We start from the raw sequence: 19,764 nt of genomic DNA, 5'->3' as shown, positions 1-19,764 counted from the left end.
TCCTCCCAAGGCAAGGAAGAAAATGGCTAATGAGGGCTAGTTGATGTTTATCCTGTATCCATTCCAGCTCAAATAAAAGTATAATTGTTCTTTAAAGAAAACACAGTGAGTAGCAGAGTAAATCATGGTATTTGAAATTATGCATGGCTCTCAAACTATAATAGGAACAGCAGCTCAGATTATCTGATTATCTGATATTCAAAGACACATGCCCTGAGAGAAGCTCAGACAGGGAAAAGACAGCCAGGAAATATCAGTGTTGAGCAGAGGCTGTAAAACAGTATTGTCTATAAAAGTCAGAAAAGATTAAAACTAGAAAAGTCTCCAGGTACCCATCCAAGGACCATGAAAAGACTGTGTGGCAAACAAGTAGATCCACTGTGAGCCCTCTGGATTTCCTTTCCTCAGTCCTAAGAAACACCCTGACAAGAGCAGTGCTGAGAGCTTCGGCAAACACAGCTGCTGGAAGACAACTTGCATTCCTGACATCACATCTTTTCACTTGTGCCCCTTTTCTTCCCCAATGTGTACCTTCTTTCTGCTGCTCTTCCTATGCCTTTATCTTACATCTTAGCTGGCCAGCTCACTCTTTTTGGCACCATTGATGCAAGTCTAAAACAGGGAGTCAGAGGAAAGCAATGCCTTAAAACAGCTCAATCCTTGCAAAAGCCAAACCTTGGAGTCACCATGTGCTATGGTCAGTCTCCTCTAGCAACAACGTTGTAAATTAAAGTCAGGAGCAGAAATAGAAGGTGCATTTTCTAACATCTATTTTTTTTCCTTCCTCTTTTGTGTGTGCTTGTCTTAATTTATCACTGAAGAGGAAGATTCCGGCTTTTCACACAACGGTAATAACAGCAGCACTGTCTCATCATCTTAACTTCTCCTTCATGCAAAAAGAGCAGTTATTACCATCTTTAATAGCACGTAAAAGGCTGCCAAATAAAAGTTTACTTTATTATAAGAAACAAAACAAAACCAACAACCACTACTGCAGCTATGGGGAAAGGAAATAAGAGATGTGATTAAAATCTCACTCAACTGCTTTCCCTGTGTTTTTTTTTCTTCTTTGTGGCTAATAAAGGTTTAAACTTCTGGGTTTGTCTTTTTTTTTTAGATGTGGATGTTTGTTGAAGTACATTTGGGTGTCTCTGAATGGTCAGAATTTAATTATTCAGTAGTGTACAGTGGGTCATATAAATAAACACCTTTGACCCTCCTGACTCATTTGTTCCAGTACAACAGGCTTAAAGCATCTAATTAATACAGGATGTCACTATTGTCTCTCCATCCCCCACGGATGTCTCTACAAACACTGTGCCATTGTTTCTTCATTATTTCCTTCTTCCCAGTGCTTTTCCTCTTACTGTTTAGCTGCCCCATCCCTACTAACTTAGGAGCCCCAGCCACCCCTGCTCTCCTCAGGAATGAGCGGTTCTTACCCTGATATCCTCTACTGAACTGAAAGGTTGTCCTTCATGGTAAAACCCAGAGACTTTACTTACTCTTCACAGAATCTTCATGGTTGGAAGGGACCTTTGAGATCACTGAGTCCAACCATACACACACAAAAAAACCCCCAAAAACCCAAGAATCTCGGGCACTAGAGCATGCCCTGAAGTGCCATGTCTACATGTTTCTTAAATACCTCCAGGGATGGTGACTCCACCACCTCCCTGGGCAGGCTGTTCCAGTGCCTGACCACTCTCTCAGGAAAGTAATTCTTCCTGATATCTAATCTAATCCTCCCCTGCCCCAACTTCAGACCATTTCCTCTGGTCCTGCCATTATTCCCTTGGGAGAAGAGGCCAACACCCACCTCTCTACAACCTCCTTTCAGGTAGTTGTAGAGGGCAATGAGGTCCCCCCTCAGCCTCCTCTTCTCCAAACTAAACATGCCCAGTTCCCTCAGCCTCTCCTCATATGACTTGTTCTCTAGACCCCTCACCAGCTTGGTGGCTCTCCTCTGGGCATGCTCCAGCAGCTCAATGTCCTTCCTGTAGTGAGGGGCCCAGAACTGAACACAGCACTCGAGGTAAGGCTTCACCAGGGCCCAGTACAGAGGCACCATCACTTCCCTACTCCTGCTGGCCACACTATTCCTGATACAGGCCAGGATGCCGTTGGCCTTCTTGGCCACCTGGGCACACTGCTGGCTCGTGTTAAGCCGGCTGTCCACCAACACCCCCAGGTCCTTTTCTGCTGGGCAGCTTTCCAGCCACTCTTCCCCAAGCCTGTAGCGTTGCCTGGGGTTGTTGTGACCGAAATACAGGACCCGGCATTTGGCCTTATTAAACCTCATACAATTGGCCTTGGCCCATTGATCCAACCTGTCCAGGTCCCTCCGTAGAGCCTGCCGACCCTCAAGCAGATCAACACTCCCACCTAGCTTGGTGTCATCTGCAAACTTACTGAGGGTGCACTCAATCCCCTCATCCAGATCATCGATAAAGATATTAAACAAGACTGGCCCTAAAACTGAGCCCTGAGGGACACCACTGGTGACCAGCCGCCAACTGGATTTCACCCCATTAATCACAACTCTCTGGGCACGGCCATCCAGCCAGTTTTTTACCCAGTGAAGAGTACAAAATCACAGAATCACGGAATTGTCAGAGTTGGAAGGGACCTCTAGAGATCATCTAGTCCAACTCCCCTGCTAAAGCAGGGTTGCCCAGAGCACATCACTCAGGGCTGCATCCAGGCGGGGCTTGAAGATCTCCAGAGAAGGGGACTCCACGACCTCCCTGGGCAGCCTGTTCCAGGGCTCTGTCACCCTCACCGGAAAGAAGTTCTTCCTCATATTTGAATGGAACTTCCCATGTTCCAGCTTGTGCCTGTTGCCCCTTGTCCTGTCACTGGGAACCACTGAAAAGAGTATGGCTCCATCATCCTTCAACCCACCCTTTAGGTACTTGTAAACATAGATAAGGTCTCCCCTCAGCCTTCTCTTCTCCAGGCTAAAGAGCCCCAGCTCTCTCAGCCTTTCCTCATAAGGGAGATGCTCCAATCCCTTAATCATCTTAGTTGCCCTACGCTGGACTCTCTCCAGTAGTTCCCTGTCTCTCTTGAACTGGGGAGCCCAGAACTGGACGCAGTATTCCAGTTGTGGCCTCACCAGTGCAGAGTAGAGGGGGAGAATGACCTTACCCCGCCCATCGCGGGACAGTGAGAAGGGAGGGCGGGAGATCGCGAGCATGGCTGGCGGAGAAGGGGCGAGGCAGAGCGCGAGGATCCGCCCACCTCCCTCCGCCGGGGAAACCAGGGAGACAGCCAATGGGGAAGGCGCCCTGCGGGGTGGGAAGGCGGGCCTTCGGGAGGCCGCGGGGCGGTGTTGAGTTTCCGCAGTGCCACCGCCGATTGTAAATAGATCCTGCCTCGCATGACGTGTCTGTGTGTAGGCACCGGGTATTATCTGCTGCGGCAGCAAGTTGATGATCAGGGGCGGCAGCGGCGGATTCCCCCGCAGCGGACACCGAGCAGAGAGGAAGTGATTCCTCTCTGTTCTCCCGCCCCGCCCCATCGGTCGGGATCCAGCGCATGCTCTCCCCTCAGCGCCTTCCCCGTCGCGAAGATGGCTGATGGTGGGCAGTGAGGCGGGGCTGCGAGGAGCTGTTGCCGGCGGGGCAGGCGGAGACGGCTGACGGGACAGGACAGGACAGGAGTGGGTGTGCGTGTGTGCGCGTGCGTGGGAAGCCACGCATCGCCATGTCTGCCTTCGCCCTGGAGGAAACGCTGGAGGCCGACTGGGTGGCTGTGAGGCCTCACGTCTTCCAGGAGCGGGAGAAGCAGAAATTTGTCTTCATCGTGGCCTGGAACGAGATCGAGGGCAAGTTCGCCATCACCTGCCACAACCGCACGGCTCAGCGCCAGCGCAGCGGCCCCGAGGCCAAAGCCGCCTCCAAGGCCGGCATCCCCACGGTGAGCAGGGGCCCGGCTTGGGGCACAGACTCCGGCCTGGCGCGCGGCTCCTCACATCCACGCGCCGAGGCGGGGCTGCGGGGCGCAGCGGGCGAGCCGCTGCCGAAGAGCCTTCTGCGCGCCAAGAGCAGCCCGGCCCGAAGGCCGCTGCGGAACCCGGAGGCGGCAGGTGCCGCCGAAGAGATAGAAGCGCTGGAGCTGGGGAAGGAGGAGGAGGCCGCCTCGCTGCCGCCCTCGCCGCTGCAGGCAGCCGAGTTGGCCGCTCCCAACGCGGAGCCCGTGGGGGAGGAGTGCAGCTGGGCCGGCCTCTTCTCCTTCCAAGACTTGCGGGCTGTGCACCAGCAGCTGTGCTCGGTGAACTCGGAGCTGGAACCCTACCTGCCTGTCTTCCCCGAGGAGCCCTCGGGCGTGTGGACGGTGCTGTTCGGGGCCCCGGAGCTATCTGAGCAGGAGATGGATGCTCTCTGCTACAAACTGCAAGTTTACTTGCTCCACAGCTTGGATACCTGTGGCTGGAAGATCCTTTCGCAGGTGCTCTTCACTGAGACTGACGACCCCAAAGAGTATTATGAGAGCCTGAGTGAGCTGCGACAAAAGGGGTACGAGGAGGTGCTGCAGCGGGCCCGCAGGCGAATCCAGGAGGTGAGGCTACCGCATGGTCCAGATATTTTCACCTTAGTGTTACCTTTTCCTTACTCTTTGACATTTTCTTTAGTTGTTCTCTTCAGCTGCTCCTCTCTACCTTTGCAGAATTGGTTGATCCAAGGGGCAAAAAAAAATTCAGGAAAACTGTCTACTTAAAAAAAAAAAAAAAAAAGGCAAGCTTTGAGAATCAAAGTAAGAAAATGAGACTTAACCTTTCCAAGGTTTCTAGGGCTAGGATTTAAGAAGGTGCAGATTTCCCTAGTCGTCTAAGTGTGGCTCAGTACTTTATTCTGTGCAATTGAACATAGATGTTTGTGAACAAGAATCTGATGGATTTGGTAAGGTCTTGCTCCCAGATTTTTGTTGTATTGCTTTGCACTAGGATGTGTTGGAGTCTGAATTTTTCTGTTTAATGGGAGCAGCAACGTGTTTATTTTGACAGTACAATTTAGGCACTTGAGGCCAAAAAGTTCTAGGTTCCTACAGGCTCTGGGTGCTGAATCTGCTATTTCAAGTGAGATAATGTTTTCCAGTGTAATTGGAGTAACTACAACTTTTGTTCAGCTGGTAAGTTCTTAGAGTTGGGATTTTAAAAAGTAAACTATCTGGTCCTAGCAAGCATTTACTGCATTGCCATTGCTAGTGTATGACAAGACTTACATGGTTCAGAATATGCCATCTCTTTTTCTCATACCATATACTGTTTAGTCAAAAGTAGTTGAGGAGGTTCTGCTAACTTCTAGCATCAGTGTGTGAGAATTTTTTCACATCTTTATGCACTGAGGTATATGAGGACCCAGATTTTTCCAGTGAAAAAGGAGAATTTTACACTTGTTTTCATGTTTCGGTGGCCTTGGTCCAGAATGTACCTGGATCTGTCTAGGTTTGAATCATGTTATGGAATTTTTTATTTTTGCAAACACCATCTAAATTTTATTGTATGGATATAGATCAAGTTTGGCTGCTTCAGCTGCCCACATATATCCTACCAATATTGTGTGTTCAAAAATGTGTGTTGGTGAACATTTTGGTTTTTTCCTTGATGGAGTATGAGCATACGTGCTTGCTGTTTTTGATGGCATAGTTTTGAGTCTTTGTAGGATTTGGGCCCAGCTTTTTCTCATACTCTGTAACTCCAGTCACTAAGGAAATTGTTGATTTATCAGTGATGAAATCATGATAAGGGAATCTCAATGTAGCATTGTCAGGTACAAGTTTATTTCCAATCTGTTTATGGCTGTTTAAAGGGCTGAATTCATCATTAATTTTGGTATACAGCTGCGAATTAGTCTAATAGTTTTCTGCAGTAGGTTTAGTCCAGAGAATATGAAAGCATATTGTCATCCACCTTTTTGACTGCATGAATGTTTGGGAGTGTGTGCTTAGATTCACTTGGCCTTCAGCTCAGCAGTTTTTATAAGGAACTGAGCAGGACTAGAGAAGTTTCTGTTAGATGTGTGGAGTTTGGGAACTGGGTACCTAACTCAAAGTGCGTGGCGTTTCTGAGGAAACGCTAAATCAGAATTACTGTGTAGGAACTATTTGTTTCTTAGAGAATCTCAACTTCTATTCTGTTAGTACCAGTGCTATCGGCAAAAAATAAATTAGTTATCAAGAGGCAACGCAAGCTTTATCCCTCAGGATCTCTAAACTACAACATCTTATTCTCTGTTAATGTTCAGAACTTGGTGCAGACAAAATGGCAGAGCATATTTGTGTATTTGACTACAGTTCAACCTTCCTTTCCCCATGATAACTAATCCAGTAGTGTACCTAAAGCCAGTACAGCTGTACTACTGTCAGTTGTGTAAATCACTCCTCCTTCAGTTAAAGGTATTTCATGTTTAAGAAAAGAAACCAAGAGAATGACCTGCTCTTTGCCTTTTGGCTCTCAGGTTTCTCTTTTCCTTATCTGTTACTGGTTTACTTAGTCCACAGGAAATGTCTTTTAAGCAAATACCGATATTGCTTGTCATTGCAATTCTAAGCAAATGAAGCAATGGATGATGAGTATTGCTAGGTATTTCTGAAGTGAAGGTTTTTCATGCTTTCAAGAAAACCTGCTGAATCAATGTGTCATCTCTCACTTTAATTTACTTTTTCACCTGTACTTTAAGTCTGCCTGTTAGCTGTTGGGAATGTTGGATCATGCAGTTTTAAATGATTTTATCTCTTATCAGAACTTTTGGGGAAAAGGGTAAGGGATTGAGCAACATTGGCAACCAAAATAGTATCAAGGAGTATAATGAATATGGAGGGTTTTCATTAATATAAAACTGTGCAAGACCAAAGTTTAGAACTCTGAGACTTTGACTTAACACTTCAAAATATGCTTCTGTGGTTTATAATTATTTCATATATCTCTTTTTCCAGGACAAATTCCTCTGTGCAGTTAGAATATTACTTGAGAAATGTTTGCAGTTTCTGTTGATTGTGTTCTTTGGGGTGGAGAAGCAAAGTGAGCAACAAAACATCTTGTTTGTTGTTTCAGCATCCCCTACTTGGCCATCTGTTGTTTTCCATAAGTTACACACAAAACAGTTAATTTTCACAGCAGTTAATAATTGCTGCTCTTTGCAATAGGCATTTTTATATCTGTCTCAATTATAAACCTTTAATAAGCCAGAAGAATGTTGCAAGTAGAAACAGATCTAAGATGAGGAAGAAAAATAGTTGTAGAGGAACCATATGACCTGGAATGAATTTCTGTTGCATAATTTGCAGTTTTGAAATAGCACATCTTTTTATTTTTTCAAATGAAACTATTAATTCTGGAATACTTAAGAACAGTTAATTTATGTTAAAAACTTGTATCTAAGGGAGTAAATATTGTTCTACCTCATTTTCGAAAACTAATAAACACTTGTTTGGAGCCTTTGTTCGTTAAGTTTATGCCTGTTTTAAAAAAAATCCTTGGGTGCTCAGCTGGAGGTCTGAGCTCCCCAATGGAGGGAGACATGATACAGAATCAGTTAATGACCACATAAAAAGATGTTATCATTTCAACAGAGAGGATGTCACTGAATTCTTATTTGGGATTCCAGCTTCTTGACCAGTATTTCCAAAATCTTAAACTTTGCATCTAGAAGGCAGAAAAAGTTTTCTTCTGTACTTTTGTTACAGCCATCATATTTTTATTTATCTAATCTGCAGCTGGAGTCATTAGTAGTTATTTCTGGTTGTTACAAACTAGTCCTAAGTTAATAAATATTTTAAAGGCTTGGCCTGTTAAGTGTTGGAAGTTCACACCTGACTCCTGCAAGCATCAAACCCAATAGTAAGGATACTGTGATACATTTTCAGATAAGCAGAATTAAATGTGGAGTGGTTCCCCCCTCCCCTCTTCTGCAAATAATAAAAATCCAAATCACACGGATATTTTGTTTTCAAAGTGTTTCAGGGAGTTTCTGAAATGTGTTCTGTATATGTAAATACATGTTACAAGTTAAACAATTATGATGCGATGCTCATGGAAGACATGGATGTAAGGTAGAAGGCTATATCACTTGAGATTCTTGGACCCTTATAGCAGCAAGGATAATTAAATATGCAACATCTTAATCATATGGTGGATTTACAGTTGCTGAAAGTCTATGGTGTGATTACATACCATTTCAAAATACATGCTTTAAAATGGCTTCTAGGAATTCAGTGTTTAAAGGACATTAGACCATATTATGACAGTATTTGCTTATCTCCTTAGTCTGTGTATTAAAACCTTCTAAGTCCTAAGCAAAATAACAATTTACCTTTTAATTGGAAATCTTTTATCTATCCTTCTTCCATTTGATATCTTCTTGAGTAAATGCTTTTTTTTTTGTGTTTTTTTTTTTTTTTAAATTGCCCTTCCCTTTTACTTCTGTTTTATAGGTAGCTGCAAATTGCTTCAGAGATGTATAGACTAGTGATTGTAGGTTAATTAGATTTTTTGGCTACTGCCTTTGTTTTTGTCAGTCTTCTTGTGTTGTCTGTTTTCTAGTCTCAGTAGGATGCTTGTTTTGGATTTGAAGTAATTTTTTCTCCCCCCCCCCCCCCAATGCACTTTACAGCATACACACGTAGGTAGACTTCATGTGTTGTTTTATTAATGCCTTGTTAGTTTGACAAGAGCTAGCTGAAGATGATGAATATTGCTCCTGTATCTGAAAACAGTAGAATGCTTAAAATGATGTGCGTTTCTTCAAAACATACAAATGATATGTGCATGAAGAAAAGGACATCTGCTTGAAAAACTAGGTCTTCCTTGACAGAATTTGTCTTACATGAAAAATAAGAGTACATTCTATAGAATATAGTAATACTGTTCAATATGACTCTTAGTCAGTATGCTTAGACTTAATTTTTAGAAACTGAAGACAGCAACTTGCCAGTCTTGTAGTTCATTTCCCTATTTAAATACCTTGGAGAAAAAATGAAACTAAGTGCAATATACATTCTGTTTAACTGTTTGAACTGGGATTGAGGAACCATTTTTGTCTTCTAGTTGGGGGAGTATTCTGAAGATGAGATTATTTCACTTGATATTCCCCTTCAAAATTGTAATTGTTTGTTTCCGTAGATGTAGAGATAGACTTTCCTCTGTTTTTCTTTTAAAGTCTTTCTAGTTGATATGCAGTTGCAGCATTTTCATATGCCAGAATATTTTGAAGAGGTGTGTACCACGTATGTAATAAACGCTCTGTAATCCATTGTGTTCCTTGGGATTCACAGCCCACTTAATTTCTTAGCTTTTAGAGATGATGTTGGGTTGTCTTTTCTTTGTGTTTAACTTTCATCTTGCATATTTTTTCTCAATTTTCCAGCATTACTTTCTTTCTCTTTAATTGAATATCCTGCCTTCAAGTCAATGCCTTTTAATACTGCTTTCTAAATCCAATAACTGTTTCCCCCCCTCCATTTCTGGCTGAGATAGAATTTGAAAACATTATTTCTAAACTTGCCTGTGTAATACTAAGCATTGCATCTTTTTACATTTCTTTCTATAATATGACAAGATGCTGCTTACAGATGATCAGTGAGGTTTATGTTCTTTATATATGTAAATATTGCTACCACAGAGCTGAAGAAGCTACTGAAAAGCAGAGGTTTTCAGAAATGGCTGCATCTACCATTTTTCTTCTTTGGGGAGGTACTTTTAGAATCCCTTTTTAATATTAGTAGAAACATACTATTTCATTGCACCAGGAAATTGCTGCTATTGGTGAGAACTTCAGTCAAAGTGAGAACTTGGTCCAACTAAAGATACATCTGTCAACCTTGTTAATTTTTTCGAGAGGTGAAAACTTAGCTATAAGAAATATGGTAGGGAGAGAAGAAAGATAGGATAGGAGGAGAAGTAAGGAGAACAATGATATTCTTAAGATATGTATTGACTAACTCAGTGATGTTATGTATATATATCTGAGCTGTTGCTTAGAATGTGTGGTAGGTTGACTCTGGCTGGACACCAAGTGTCCACCAAAGCTGCTCTATCACTCCCCCTCCTCAGCTGGACAGGGGAGAGAAAATATAACAAAAGGCTCATGAGTCGAGATAAGGACAGGGAGATCACTCACCAATTACTGTCATGGGCAAAACAGACTCGACTTGGGGAAAATTAATGTATTACCAATAAAATCAGAGTAAGGTAATGAGAAAATAAACCCAAATCTTAAAACACCTTTCCCCCACCCCTCCCTTCTTCCTGGGCTGAATTTCACTTGTAAATCTTCTACCTCCTCCCCCTGAATGGTGCAGGGGGACAGGGAATGGGGGTTGTGGTCAGTTCATCACCTGTTGTGTCTGCTGTTCCTTCCTCCTCAGGGGGAGGACTCCTTACACTCTTCCCCTGCTCCAGTGTGGGGTCCCTCCCACAGGAGACAGTCCTCCCTGAACTTCTCCAGTGTGGGTCCTTCCCACAGGGTGCAGTCCTTCAGGAACAGACTGCTCCAGCGTGGGTCCCCCACAGGGTTACAAGTCCTGCCAGCAAACCTGCTCCAGCATGGGCTCCTCTCTCCATGGGTCCACAGGTCCTGCCAGGAGCCTGCTCCCATGTGGGCTTTCCACAGGGTCACAGCCTCCTTCAGGCACATCCATCTGCTCTGCTGTGGGGCCTTCCACAGGCTGCAGGTGGATATCTGCTCCACCATTTACCTCCATGGGCTGTAGGAGGACAGCCTGCTTCACCATGGTCTTTACCAGGGGCTGCAGGGGAATCCTCCCCATCCTTTTTAACTGACCCTGGTGTCTGCATAGTTGTTTCTCTTGCATATTCTCACTCCTCTCTACCAGTTACTGTTCTGCTGCAGGTTTTGTGGTGTTTTTTTTTCTCCCTCCCCTTAAATATGTTGTCACAGAGGCACTATCACTGTTGCTGATTGGCTCAGCCTTGGCCAGCAGTGGGTCTGTCTGTCAGGCATAGGGGAAGCTTCTAGCAGCTTCTCACAGAAGCCACCCCTGTAGCACCACACCCCCCCCACCCCCCCCAAACCATGCTACTCAAACCCAATACAGAATGCTATCTGTAAAATGGGAGTTAGCGGAAGAATAAGGTGGGATGTTGAGCCTGTTGCTTTAGAAGTTGAGATTATCTTCTAAATAGAATCATAGAATATCTCAAGTTGCTATGGACCCATAGGGATCATAGAGTCCAACTCCCTCCCCTTTGTCCTTTATTTTCTCCAGAGAAGAATCAACTGTTAACATTTGGTGATACAGTAATTCTACTATGGGTGATTTTATAATGCCCCAATGTATTTTTTTAGTACTGTATGATAGCAAGAGAAGCAAATGAACATATATTGAACTCTGTAGAGGAACCTCACCTAGAACATATTTTGCAATTTTTGGGCAACTGGAGTACTCGGGAGTTGCCAGTAATATAATCATAGAACGGTTAGAGTTGGAAGGGACCTCAAAGATCATCGAGTTCCAACCCCCCTGCCATGGGCAGGGACACCTCCACTAGACCAGGTTGCTCAAAGCCCCATCCAGCCTGGCCTTAAACACTTCCAGGGATGGGGCAGCCACAACTTCCCTGGGCAACCTGTTCCAGTGCCTCACCACCCTCACAGGAAAGAATTTCCTCCTAATATCTAATCTAAATCTCCCCTCTTCCAATTTAAAACCATTACCCCTTGTCCTGTCACTACACTCCCTGACAAAGAGTCCCTCTCCGGCTCTCCTGTAGGCTCCCTTCAGATGTTGGAAGGCTGCTATGAGGTCTCCCCGGAGCCTTCTCTTCTCCAGGCTGAACAACCCCAGCTCTCTCAGCCTGTCTTCACAGGGGAGGCGCTCCATCCCTCTGAGCATCTTCGTGGCCCTCCGCTGGGCCCGTTCCAACAAGTCCATGTCCTTCCTGTGTTGAGGACTCCAAAGCTGGACACAGTATTCCAGGTGGGGTCTCACGAGAGCAGAGTAGAGGGGGGTAGAATCACCTCCTGTGACCTGCTGGCCACGCTTCTCTTGATGCAGCCCAGGATTTGGTTGGCTTTCTGGGCTGCCAGCGCACATTGCTGCCTCATGTTGAGCTTCTCATCCACGAGCATTCCCAAGTCCTTCTCCTCAGGGCTGCCCTCCAGCCATTCTCTGCCCAACCTGTATTTGTGCCTGGGATTGTTACATTGTTTCTTCTCTCTATCCTAGAAAAAAAAACCAAAACCAAACCCTAGCTAAAATCAATTAAGTTTATTTTAAAAAAATTGTCACAAGTTCTTGTTAATTTACTACATTGTAAAAGCTTATAAATAAGATATTCTGCTGTTGTAAACATTTTACTGTGTTAAAAATTGACTGTCCAGAAGTTTTGTCCTGCTACTGGGGCATGAGAGGCTAATAGCAACTGTATATTTAACCATGTAATATATACTGATCTGGATTAGATGATTGAGAGTTTTTGAGCAAGGGAGCCAAAGTTAATATACACTGGAACAGTTTATTTGAATTGCTCATACATCTTGCATAGTACTACAAAGATCTTGGATAGTTTACTGAGAATCCCTGCTTTAAGTACAGTGCTGTTTAATAACAAACATGCAAGAATGTTTTAAGAATGGTGAAGAAAGAATTGTTGTGCCCTTACAGGAAGTAACAGTGTGATCTCATCAGAAATCTGGTGGTGATATCTGCTAGAATACAGGTTAGTCTTTAATAATTGTTAAAGCCCTTCCATAACTCAAAATAGGATTATAAAAATAAAGAAAATAGTCCAAATTTGTTGGACTGGAGATTAGATAATTTCATAGTATCTTCCAGTCATAAGTTGTATAAATTAATAAAGGAAATGTCTTTTTGTTTTAATTAGTTTGTTGTTGAAACTTGCCCAGTTCCCATTTTCTGAAAAATTTGGACCTGAAATATAAACCAAACTGTTACTAGTTTGTCTGAAGCCTTCATGAAGAATTTTAACACACAGTGCTAGATTTTAACTTGCAACGTTTCCACAAATGTCTCCTTGTTTACTAGCTCTTGCTTGTCAGCTGTGTCCTTTATTCCTAATAAACTCTTATTTGAGGCTCATTTGTGCAGTTTTGATTTTACTTTTGGATTAACTCTTCTAGTCATAGGCAGAAAGGTATTTTAATGTGAAGACAGCTTCCCTGGCAAGCTAGTTTTTGGAAATCATCATCTGGAGCCATTCAGAGTAGATGTAAATATAATGCTGGTGGTGTATCTGCCTGTGATTCAGCTGACCAGTTGCAAACATTTTTGCCAAGGCTGTTCTCTTACTGGTAACATCCTATCTCTGGATTTCCTTTCTATCTGTTCTTTGCTATTTATGGTATTTGTATGGTAAAAGTTATCAAATGCATAGATAATTATTATTTTTTTTTAATTACATATGGGGCAGACAAACATTACCCATTCACAAAAATTTGAATACTTAGTGTATCACCTTTTTGCCAGGTGATCACCATGTTGCCCACAGCCACATGCCTGCCCGCTGAGAAACATACATGCTTGTCTATTGCAATCAGCTGGGCTGATCATTTTAGCCAGGTGCAGGCTCCACCTCTTGCTGTCTCATCCAATCAGCATGTCTAGGATCAGGTGCTCAGGGAATGCCCCTTGTTCAGACAAGCCTCTCCTTGTCCTCATGTATCCATCTATGTGTCCCCTGCTGCTGCTTGCAGTGAAGAGTCAAGTCTTGACTGGTGCTACTCTCACTGCTCCAGCATCCACTGCCATCAGCTAGGCTGATATAACAAAGATTGTTTCTGTCTTCAATATTTAAAAAAAAAAAAAAGAAAAAGAAATTGTCCATGAAGCTTTAAAAGCATTAGAGAGGACAGTGCAATTATGTGAAAGTTGCCTTCAGTTGGGAGTGTAATCCAAAGTTTGATTTAATCAGAGAAGAGTCAAGTCTTACATTTCCTTTGCTATTATTCCCAAAACTTTTGCTGTTATTTCCATTTTATTTTGTGTATTTTATAAAACCATTGAAACGCAACACACATCCATTAGCTAAAACAAGCCATAAAGATATTTTTTCATCTCTTCCTAAGCTTTTTCATATTTTTGGAAGAATAATAGTTACAGAATACCCTATTCTCCTATGAATTTAGCTTCTCAGAAGCCTGATAGTATTGCTTGCTACTTCCAGGAAGAATTCTAAATATTTTTAATTGGAGAAGCATGTTAAAGATCACAGGTAAAACTAAGGATAATTGTTTTCAGAGAGGAGTACTGCAGATAGAGTAGTTTTTAGATACTCCATCCTTTTCACTGAACAGCAGTCCTAAGTATAAAATACCAAATTCTCCTGCTGATACACTTGCAATGAGCTCCAGAGTACATAAAATTTGGATGCAAAATTTTAGCAACTGAACTTGGACTATAAGTTCTTATATTAGAATGTGCTTAGAATTGTTGTATTCTCTCTCTTTTTAAGCTGTCTTTAAACAAACAAAAAAACCCCAAACTTGTTAAAAACAAATACACACACTCCCACATGTCCTGGTAATGAGCAGGAGTCTCAAATACATGAAATCTGTATTATAGGCAAACTACTTGTATGTCCAGCATACAGCTAGACAAGTCCATAAAACAATGGGTGAACAATTAGCTGACAGGTCAGGCTCAGTCCCTGCCCATGGCAGGGGGATTGGAACTCGATGATCTTTAAGGTCCCTTCCAACTCTAACCATTCTATGATTATATGATCAGGCTGGCAGCCAGTCACCACTGGAGTTCCCCAGGGCTCAATTTTAGGGCCAGTGCTCTTCAATGTTTTTATAAATGATCTGGGTGCAGGAGTCGAATGTACATTAAGTAAGTTTGCTAGTGATACTAAACTAGGAGGAGCTGTGGATTCCCTCGAGGGTAAAGAGGCCTTACAGAGAGATCTGGATAGACTGGATAGCTGGGCAATGACCAACTGTATGAAATTAAACAAAAGCAAGTGCTGGAATCTGCACCCTCTACACTGCACTGGTACCTCGAGTACTGTGTGCAGTTTTGGGTGCCTCAATATAAGAAGGACATCAAACTACTAGAGTGTGTCCAGAGGGTGGTGCTGCACTGGTGCAGTGTAGAGTGGGACAATCACCTCCCTCAACTGGCTAGCTATGCTGTGCTTGATGCACCTCAAGAGCTGGTTGGCCCTTTTGGCTCCCAGGGCACACTGTTGACTCGTATTCACATAATAATGTAACTTGATGAATAAAACATATGTGTTTGCCATATTTCAAAGTTAATATGGCAGTCTGGGACTCCTTCCCTTTGGAAAGGGGCAATATAACTAAAAGATAAAGTCACTAATGAATCACCGATCAGTTGGAACATGGTAACTCTGAACAAAAAGACTTCTCAGCAACACCTTACCCTGAAGGCTTAGCAGAGAGCTTTATTTTACTCATGTCCTAATGAGTTCTAAATAACTTTTTTCTGCAGGAATTGAAAAAAAAATATCAAAAGCCAGAAGACTGAGAACATACATTACATGAGTGAATGCTGTGCCATAAAATACATTAACTTTTGGTCCACAGACCCTCTTTTTCCATGCTTCTGAACTATGCTATTAGTCAGAAAAACATATTCAAGAGCCTAAAAACTGACAACTGCCTAGACAAACTAATATTTGCATACAATGAAAACCTTTACTTAGAAGGTATTAGGACATTACTCTTAAAAACCCTTTCTTTGTCTAAGGTCTGCAATGTCCGGACTTATAGGCCTAGGCAAACACCCACTCCACTAAAGAACAAATAGTCTTCAACAAAAATGAAGATAAAAAATTTGATAGGAAGAAAAAAAAAAAGGCAAGGCATAATTAACTTCACTCTGAAGTCAACTCATGGGAATCGCAACATCAGCACTGAATTAGTACTCTTACCAGTTTTACGATTGCATTTGGCATGGTAGAAGATATTCTCAAATGTCTGATATTAATCTAATATTAAGACATTTAAAAATCTAATTTAAAAGGACTAAAGCATTGTGACAATACCAGATTCAAATTACTGGTAAGGGTGAATTCACTTTTAAAAGTGGTGATGGCTTACTTCTACTGAAAGATCACACTTCCCATCCCTCTTCCTTTTCTTCTTCCAACTCCACCCCAGTTCCTTGTTCCTTCTACTCTCAGTTGTACTCTTCCTCCACTGCACTGGCTTTGGTATTTCTCAAACCCTTCAACAAATTAGCTTTCTGCCAGATGCTCAGTTATTTCTGTAGTTTCTCTTGAATTAATTTACCAAGGTTTACTGTGTTGAATCAGCACACTGCAAGAACAGAGAAGCGCAACAGGAAGGAACACAAAGCTGAAAGCAGAAGGACAGAAAGAGATGGGAGCCTCCCATTCAGCACCAGCAAGCTGATGATCCAGTTCTTCAGCTCCCTTCAACAGCACAGCTGATGAGCCACCTTTAAATCTTGGACAGCAACTGACAGGTAACTCAAATGGCCCTCTGGGTGATTTCCTAAGGCTGGTATAGTTCAACATGTTTACAACCTCTACAGCACCTTATACAATGGTGAAATCATGAAAAATCAGGTCTAAGGAGGAAACAGCATTATTGTTGCAGTTTGGGCTAGATAGGCCAAAGACAAGATGACAGATGCTCTCCCCCACCTATCGCTCCAAGGACAGGAAGAAGATGATAGAGATTTATGAGTTTAGAAAAAACTAAACTACTTAAATGAAATATTAACAATAAAATAAAAAGTAAATAATGAAATAGATACAATAAATACAAATACATATAAAACCGTATCAAGTTCCCAGGAAGATGTCACCAGCAGGTACTGGGGAAGTTCCAAACTGGACTCAGTGACGGATGGGAACTGGATTCTGGAACACACTGATTGGGATCAAAAGCAAATGAGCAGATAGGGTCTTCCTCAGATATCACTCATTCACAAAAAAGAGCCATTAAAGAAAAGGCCAAACCCTTTGGTCCCTCAGCTTTTATACTGAGCATGGCAGATGGGATGTACTATTTGTTGTAAATTAGTTGCTTCTGAAAAGGTGTTATAAAACACTTCCAGTAATTCATCAACCTTTTTTATTGATTCTGAAAGTGAATTGAGTACTTCTGCTGTCTGAAGCGATACTGAAAATTGTTGTTTGTTTTATACCTTTCTTATAGTACTTTTCAAAATGCATTTGTAGATAAATATTTATATGACCTTGTCGCGGTTTGGGCTGGGTTGGCCAATGACAAGATGAAAGATGGTCTCCCCCACCTCTTGCTCCAAGGAGAGGAAGAAGAGAGATAGAGATATGAGTTTAGAAACAACTAAACTACTTCAATGAAATATTATTAATAAAATAAAAAGGAAGTAATGAAATAGATAAAATATATAAAAATCCAGAGTACTTCTGTTTTAAACAAGGAAGGAGAGTTTCTATCCTACAGAAGTATATAGGAATTTTCTGTCAAAGATCTCTATATGATACTGCTTTAGGTGATTGAGACTCTGGTGTCAAAGCCTACCAAAATTTTTCCAAGTTTAACTCTGACTGTTTCTTACCTTCTCAGCACTCCTTCAAATGATTTTGTTCTGTCAAATAATTAAAGTACCTTTTGTGTGACTGTTCATAAAAGACTTTGTGGTTGGGACCAGATGCTGTATGAAATCAAGGCTATTAGTTGTAATCTGTAGCATCTTAACTGATCTGCACAGTTTACAAAATCCTTATTCTGATATCCACTGGGGTTCCTCTGTGTTTGTCCAAAGCTGAAACTCTTGAAAAGTGGCTGCTGAGCTGCTCTTTTAAGCAGTTGTTCATCTATTTATTTCCTCTTTTGTTTATTGCAGCATTTCCTTTGCATTTGCAGTGCTACTGGCAAGGTATATTGATAATGCAATCTATCAGTTATTTATTCTCTCTGATTGCTGCAATCCTAATGTTTTCATCCAAGCATTATATGTCTGACTAAGATCTAGGATTCCAATCATGATTAAGAAAGAGCCATTTTTTTAGGCATCACAACATTGCTCTGAAACAAATCCAGGTGAATAGCAGGGTGAACCACAGAAGAATTTTTAGGAGGTTTTCAGCATAATTCTCAAAAATTTTTTTGTTTTTAATTATAGCCCCATCTTTTTTAACATGTCTGCACATACATAATGTAGTATGTAAAAAGGGCTAAATATAAAGCATTCTTAAGTTCAGAGTGCATCCAGAGTCTCTCTGCTGTATGGCATACAGTTGAGTGTCAGTAACACTACTGGCATCTGAGCTTGCAATGCCTTACATTGTGGATTGGTCAGACAGAAGCGTTAAATTTGCCAAGGAGAAAAAGCTATGCAATTTAATTCTTCAGTTTTGAAATAAAATGAATAAAGATGGTTTTGTGTTTTTCTTTTAAAATAAATTTTACATTGAAAATTACATGTTGCCAGCTGCCAAAAACGCTTGTTGAACCATATTGGTATTGCAGCTCTCATGCCTCAACTAGGTTTACTTGTAAACCTCTGTGCTGGTGGAGTTTACCAGCACCCTGTGGGTTTGTACGTTGGAGAGAACAACGTGCATGTGGCCTGCTCAGTTACAGTGGCTCAGGTGCTGAGCAGTAAGACAGTAAGTGATGGCAACTCATGCGTATGTCCACTTAGACTGCAGTAAGGAAAGTTTGAGAGAGGATACACTTGGGATTTGAGTGATAATCCCATTTCTGCCCCATACCCTTCCCCCTCTTTAGGTCAGTAGGTTCCAGTAGGATTCCTGGATAAAATTTAACTTCTGTACTGATTGTCTGAACATGATTAAATCTTTCTCTTGAAAACAAAAGAATATTTTTAAGACGCGATCTTTACTCACCTCAGAGAGATGCTACCATACATCAACAGATTCCAACTTGAATTTGCTTGTGGAAATCTTTGGTCTATTTTGAGAGAGGGTTGGGGTTGGTTTTTTTCCCTTATTTCATATCAATGGGTATATGAGCCAGATTCAGCTGAGATAGATCCTATTGAAACAAGTTCTGCTTATTCTTTCTACATTCTGTGTAATGTTTTCTGAAGCTACTGTCTCCTCTTAAAATACCTGGCACAAGAAATGATGTGTCTCCCTCTAACTTGACTCCAGAAAACATTCTAGGACCATAAGGTGTGTTCAGTGTACAGGCCACGTCTTATAGTCATATACAGTATCTGGATCCCTATAACCCATGTCAAGGAGATCCTGATGCAAATAATCAGATAGAACTTGAGGCTGGTTTCTGAGACCTCTTGAGTAAATATCTTTTATGTAACTTTTTTTCTCCTACCGCTCTAGGAATCAAGAGCAAACCTGAACAATAAAATCTCTTATGCAATATGACATGACGACATTGAGCAATTGTTGCTAAGGCTTTCAGTTCTCATTAATTATATAGTCATTTCATAGCTCCTTGGAAAAATGTGCTTTAGTACTTCTTTCTCCTAGGTGACGGAAGGAAGCTTCCATTATTTCTCCAGTAACATTGCAGACAGAGACTGAGACTATTCCCAGAATCCTGCTGTCTTTTCCATTCAGTCTCTGGCAGTCACTGAGAAAAGAAAGGAGATTAAGTAGGCGGGGTGGTGTGTGGTTGTGGGTGTTTGTTTTGTTTTGGTGTTTGGTGTTCTGGGGTTTTTTTGGGTGGTTTTTTTTTTTTGTTTGTTTGGTTTTTTTTGTTGTTGGTTGGACTCGATCTCAGAGGTCCCTTCCAACCAAAAATATTCTGTGATTCTGTAGCGTGGTTCCTGCAGTACTAGTTAACCCTCTGAAAATGTTTTCATAGATGCAAGATT

The 19,764-nt window shown here is 42.0% G+C and overlaps 1 protein-coding gene across 1 annotated transcript in view; it reads left to right on the top strand.

Annotated features, from left to right (window-relative positions):
* The first annotated feature begins 3,708 nt into the window (after nucleotides 1–3,708).
* LOC141476793 (junction-mediating and -regulatory protein-like) overlaps nucleotides 3,709–19,764 on the top strand; it is a 221,418-nt gene continuing 205,362 nt past the window's right edge. The window contains exon 1 of the mRNA XM_074165595.1: nucleotides 3,709–4,563. Coding sequence (XP_074021696.1) covers nucleotides 3,709–4,563 — 855 coding nt within the window. The remainder of the gene's footprint in view (nucleotides 4,564–19,764) is intronic.

This window comes from Numenius arquata, chromosome W (assembly GCF_964106895.1).
Source record: "Numenius arquata chromosome W, bNumArq3.hap1.1, whole genome shotgun sequence".
In the NCBI taxonomy this organism is placed as follows: Eukaryota; Metazoa; Chordata; class Aves; order Charadriiformes; family Scolopacidae; genus Numenius; species Numenius arquata.
The sequence above is the reverse complement of the archived record's forward strand: the minus strand, read 5'-3'. Positions and strand labels throughout refer to the sequence as shown.